The 5,892-nt window shown below is 54.1% G+C and overlaps 1 protein-coding gene across 1 annotated transcript; it reads left to right on the top strand.

Annotated features, from left to right (window-relative positions):
* The first annotated feature begins 2,528 nt into the window (after nt 1-2,528).
* On the top strand, nt 2,529-3,859 carry LRAT (lecithin retinol acyltransferase). Its single transcript, XM_075499260.1, has 2 exons — nt 2,529-3,074; nt 3,544-3,859. The coding sequence occupies exons 1-2, from the start codon at nt 2,529-2,531 to the stop codon at nt 3,694-3,696; spliced, it is 699 nt and encodes a 232-aa protein (XP_075355375.1). The 3' UTR covers nt 3,697-3,859.
* Nucleotides 3,860-5,892: the final 2,033 nt, after the last annotated feature.

Below are 5,892 nucleotides of genomic sequence, written 5' to 3'. Positions count from 1 at the left end.
GGTGGTGGCGAAGCGTTACCTGGGTGGATTTTGCTTGCCGCAGCTGGGTATGTGTGTTGGCTGGAGGAGCAAAGCCCTTTCACAGACCTGTCTACTGTGTGATGCCTTTTGTGCTGGTTCCAGTGGGGTTTCTGGGGCCTGAGAGTGAGCGAGTGGTTTGGGGAGGGGGGAAGAGAGGAGGCTCCTTAGTGCCTCAGGTATGAGGAGATTACACTGCAGAAATGTCACACCTCTCACCTTATTTCTTTGAAACCCTCCCATGCAGGAAGACTTTGAGTCTCCTCATTGCAGTTGTTCTTCGGTTTCATCCTCGTTTCCTTTCCGGATTTACTTGAAATGGACCCTGGTGATTTTGGGATTAAAGGTAACTGGCATTAAGAAAGCAAACAAAGGATGCCTCCAACTAAAAGATCCCCTTGGGAGGTGTCTGTTTCTGCCGGGGAGTTCAGCTGAATTCCACTACCTTCCTTTGGGCAGGGGAGAGAAATCTGAACTGTGGGACTGAAGCATCTCTGACACCTATTTCAACAAAGACCATCCAGACACTCCCTTGACACCTTTGGGAAAGGGGAGGGGGGTCTTCAGATGGCAGCAGAGGGCAGGAGCAGTGCTTATCCTCACAGGAGGGGGACGGGAACCTTTCTGTGCCGGGACTTTCGCTGGAGTCTTTGATAACCCGGCTGTGGCATTGTGCTTCAGCTCTGGACCAGCTGCTGTGACCACCACCACACAGATGAGACCCTGATAACATGGTAACCCTGACCCACGATAACACGATGAGGGCTTTTAATCTTTGCTTTTTCCCCTGTCCCTCAAAAATAATGCACTAGTTAAAAATGAGAAAAGCTCTCCCTGCTCCCCCCATTTTTATTTACTAGTAAGTGTAAGCAAAAGCTTCAAACCTTCCAAATGTATTTGAAAAGATGCTGGTTTGATTATATAAGTATGTGTGGCTGGTGGCTAATCCACAGGGTTCCTACAAGCATCATGAGCCACATCTATAAGGTATTTTCTCTTTTGTGAGTGATGTAATTTGAAGCAGGGGGCTTGAGAGGGCTAAACCTCTGTTGCGTAAAAATTTGGCTGAGACATTCCAGAGAAAATCCCAAATGCTTGGTAAGTAGCGCTGGGGCTCTGGCCTGTAATCGGCAACCAGACACGAGGTTACTGTGGGCCACTCTGCAGGTGAAGCAAGGTGAGGATAATCTTCACTTCCCCAGGAAGCTGCTCTCTGCTGCGAGCAGGTGGAAACAGGAGGGCAACACCAGCCATCATTTCTTGTTGGCGAGCAGTGAGGAAACCCACTTCCCTGAAATACTTTCTGCGCTGAGGAGTGGAAAACTTGCTTTGGCTCATTGAGAAGCCTCATCTTTCCTGTGCACTAGCTTCTTGCTTCCCTTTTTTGTAACTTGGCATTGCATATGTCGCGGTGTTTGCCTGAGCATCCACCACCTGCAAGAAGGCAGATCAGGCACGTTGGCAGCTTTACAGCCTGGGTTTGGGGGAAGATGCTCTAACAAACTACTTCTCCGGCATTGCTCCCCCGCCCCCCCGAGCTGCTCACAGAGGCGAACGAAAGCTTCCCCCTGCAGCAGGGGTGTCTGCGGCACCACACAAGCCCGTGGCAGCGGGTCGGGTCGGGGCGAGGCGGCAGTGGCTCGGAGAACGGCGGCGGCGGCGGGCGGCCCGCCCCTCCCCTGCCACTCTCCGGGCCCTGTCATCTTCCAGGTAAGATGAATGTCTGTCCCATCCATCATCCCGCAGTCCCCGGGGGGGCGGGAATTTGCTCGGCTACTGAAACTTATTAGCCTCAGACGGGGCGGCTTTGTTGACCTGCCAGGGCTGCTCTTTTGTGGGCTCTGTTGCCAGGGTTTAGCCATTTACATAATGGCTTGGCATGAAACGGAACGCACGGGAGCGCCTCTCCGCTCTTCCCACTCTTTCTTAGCTGGCGGACCTTTCGGGCGGGTTAATTTACAAATGTGACTTCTCCCCGCTTCCTCGGGGACCTGTTTTCTTTCTTCCGCGGAAGAAAGGCGCGCTCAGCAGCCTCCGCTCCGCTCCCCCCCCTCTCCCGCCGCCGAGCGAGCGCCGCGGCAGCCTCCCGCCGTTAGCGGGGCGGCGGCCGGGGCGGGCGCCCGCAGCCCCTTAGGTCCCATCGGCGGGGAAGGGCGAAGGAAGCGGCTGCGGCGCCGGGAGCCCTCCGCTGTACTCCTGGGGCGGATGAAGGGCTTTGAGGGCGCTTTTTCTTGCCCTTCTACCGGGGAGCGGCGGGCGGCACCCAGCCCTGCGTCCGGGCTGCGGGCACCGCGCCTGCCCACCGGCCGGCCCCGGGGCTGCCGGCTCGGCTCGGTGCGCCCGCCGCGCTCCCCAATAAAGCCCGGCCGGTCCTCGGGGCGGGCGCTCCCCGCACGCCGCTCACCCGGTGGGCTGGCCCGGGGGCGCGCCCCGCCCCGCCCGGTAGCCTAGAAAAGCGGGGCCGGGCGGCGGGGGCTGCGCGGCGGCAGCGAGGGCTCCCCCCGCCGACCATGAAGAACCCGGTGCCGCAGGCGGCCTCGCTGCTGCTGGAGAAGCTGCTGCTCCTCGTCCACGTCCGGCCCCTGCCCGCGGGCTCCGGCGGGGAACCGCCGCCGCCGCCGGCCCCCGGCTACTACGACACCAGCTGCTTCAAGCGGGGCGACCTGCTGGAGGTGCCCCGCACCCTCTTCGTCCACTTCGGCATCTACCTGGGCGAGAACCGCGTCGCCCACCTGATGCCCGACATCCTGCCCGCCTTCACCGGCGACCGCCGGCAGATCCAGCAGGTGGTGACCAACAAGCGGCTCATCCTGGGCGTCATCACCAAAACGGCCAGCATCCGCGTCGACACGGTGGAGGACTTCGCCTACGGCGGCAGCATCCTGGTCAACCACATGGACCGGCTCTTCGAGGACCAGGTGCTGGGCAGCGAGGAGGCGGCCCGCCGGGCGGAGAAGCTGGTGGGCGCCACGGCCTACAGCCTGCTCTGGAACAACTGCGAGCACTTCGTCACCTACTGCCGATACGGAGCCCCGGTCAGCTTCCAGACCGACAAGGTACGCCCCGGCCCCCGGCGCCGGGGGGCCCGGCGGGCAGCTGCCGGGAGAGGCGGCGGCCGGCGCCGGGCGGCCCCGCTGGCACCCCGCTCCCCGAGGCTCGGGCAGCCGCCGCCCGGTGCCGCCCCGGCCGGAGCGGACGGCCCTTCTCCCCGCGGCGGGCACGGAGCCGCCGGGAAGGGCGGGTAGCCTGGCCTCCGGCGGCTTCGGGCGGCGGGGAGAGCGCGGCTGAGGCCGTAGGGCAACCGGCGTGCTCTGCCGCAGCCGCCCGCGGTGCTGGGGCCACAGCTCGGGTCGGGGGCCAGCGCCCGGCCCGCTTTTCGCCCGTGCTGCGGTCCCGGCAGCCCGCCCGGGCGTGCTGCTGGTCTGCCAGGGTCTGTCAGAGCGCGGGCCTCTCCAGCCGTCCGGTGAAAGCCTTCCTTCCTCTTTAACCCTCTTCTCTTCCTTTTTTTTCTTTTTTTTTTTCCAGTTCTGTGAGACTGTGAAGATGATTATTCGGGACCAGAGGAGCGTTCTTGCTTCAGTGCTTGTGGGATTAGCATCGATAGTCTGCCTAGGCTTGGCACCCTCCACCACGCTCCCCACTATCTTTGTTCCCTTCTTTCTGTGGATGGCTGGCTAACAGCCTTCCCAGAGGCTTGCGGCCAGCATCTGTATATAGGATGTATACTACTGTATTTATGAAAGCACAGATTACTCATCGGCGTCGTGTAAAGTTTCTTAACCTTGTGTGCCATTTTTAATACAACTTTGTCTAGAACACCGCGCACAAGGCATAGCTTACTGTGTAAGCCAAATAATAGATTTCCTGAAAATCTCAGTTGGTACCTTTTAACACACCTTTAAATCATGAAAAAGTAGGGTTGCGATGCAGTTCTGCTCCTTGCCTTTAGCCATAATTGATTCTGGTAATATCCTTCATGTTCTTCAAGTTCTTAGCTCCGTACCCAGGTGCCGTAACTATTAACAAAAATTGATGATGGGGTACCACAAAGTGATGGGTATTGAGAACAAACTGCTTACCTCTTACTTTGGTAGATATAGCGTATATTTAGAAGGTACTGTCTCCATTCCTAAAATACCCTTTAGAGGAGATACAAGTAAGTAAACTGACTCTTTTTGATAGCAAAGGAGAAAGAACAACCCCAGGCTGGGTGCTCTGTGCTGCAGTAGCACATCTGGCTGGATTGGCTACCATCCTTTGAGTTCACTTCTGGGAAATGCTCACAAATCTCTCATTTGTATTAATTGCATAAACACTTGCTACTGTATTGAACAACTTTTTGATTGGGTTAGAGGTAAGGAAAGACGGCGATTCCTCAGCGCTTTCCTTGTTACTGATAGTGGTTAGTATGGCTAACGTGAAAGGCTACAGAGGGTTTTAGGGGATACAGGAAGAAACTAGCTTGCTTTATGACGACCAGTGACGTACAAGCGTCAGAAATTTCCAGCGTTCCAGGGCACGTGGCGGGGCGGAGGAGGACAGACGCCAATTTAGTTCCTACTGTCCCTCGGCAATGGGACTCGTGTGGGTGCCATAAAGCATCAGGGATCACGGGAGCAGTTTCTGTGGTGGCTATATTGTCATTTTGGATATTGCCTTAAACCAAGATGCCTCTCAGTGAAAGATGAGATGTCTTTCTATACTCACCTCTTGCAAATAAGTATTCACTTGCAAGCCAGCAGTTGGTGCTAAAAATGTTTTGTCTTCAATGTTGAGGCCTTTCTCTTTATCAAGAATGTGTAAAGTTGGATTTGAAATCAAGTTAATTAGCCAATTGTTGGAGTGCTAAAAACCTTTGCTATTTTTTTTCTTAGCAATGTCTTGATGTATGCAGAGAAATTGTTCAGCTCCTGGAATGCCTTGCATGCGATACATGCACTTACACGTTCACGTGCTATGCTTGCCTTCCTTTTTAGTCAGAGGCGAATACGATGGTGTCTTCACCAAGGACTGAACCTCAGATTTACTTCTTTCTATGAGTGGTGTTCAGTATCCTGTCACCAGCTCTGCTGCTGAAGTGGCCGCTTTTTCCCATTTTTCAAGAGACTCATTTTAACTGTGCTATAAACCCCCTTCTCCTTCCCCTAGACCTTACAGCTGCTTGAAGATTGGATTCTTGAACTGTGAGTCTACTTGGCTGCTCTGTAATCATCTTTCTTCTGGCTGCTCCACTATAACTGACGAAGAATGTAAAGACTGGGGTGAAATTCCAGGCTCACAGAAAACGGCAGCACGACTGCTGCTGCCATCAACCGAGTGGGGATTTCAGCCCAGCTTTCAGTACGTGTTCAGCCTCCAGCCCAGCCCCAAAGCAGCTGGATATCAGTTACTCTTGGATCCTTGTAAACAGCTTCTGTTCTGCTTTCAGAGATTGCAATGCTCCGTGTAACTGTTTCTGGTAAACTTTTAAAATCAAGGTGTTTTTTAATTAACGTGAATTGCTTTTTCATAGTGTATGCATTAGTAATATTTACATAAATTCCAGTGTGGTTTTTTTACTTGCTGTGCATAAGGTATGAACTGTAGTCATTACTGTAATTACATAAATAGAATTTATTCATTTAAAAACGTCTGCTGGCCTCTTGAAATTGAGTATAATGCTATAGCATTTCTCTAACATATCCCACTAGGGCACTGAACAGTCCATTAACATGCAGTTACATGGTGTCTGATTACAGGTGGGCTTTTCTTTCCCCCTTTATTTACTTGGGATTTATAAGAATTCCAGTAATTCTTATGATTCACTTATACAATAAACAACGGGGTCACGACCAGTAACCAAATTGTAAGTGGGATTGGTGGAAGCAGAGAAAT

The sequence above is a fragment of the Mycteria americana genome, chromosome 4, assembly GCF_035582795.1.
Source record: "Mycteria americana isolate JAX WOST 10 ecotype Jacksonville Zoo and Gardens chromosome 4, USCA_MyAme_1.0, whole genome shotgun sequence".
Taxonomy (NCBI): domain Eukaryota; kingdom Metazoa; phylum Chordata; class Aves; order Ciconiiformes; family Ciconiidae; genus Mycteria; species Mycteria americana.
This window is presented reverse-complemented; position numbering and strand designations above follow the sequence as displayed.

What these genes read in the sequence shown, in the direction of transcription:
- LRAT (XM_075499260.1), top strand. Translation starts at nt 2,529, where the DNA reads ATGAAGAACCCGGTGCCGCAGGCGGCCTCGCTGCTGCTGGAGAAGCTG. An exon ending in TCAGCTTCCAGACCGACAAG is followed by an intron (nt 3,075 to 3,543) that starts GTACGCCCCGGC and finishes TTTTTTTTCCAG; the next exon opens with TTCTGTGAGACTGTGAAGAT.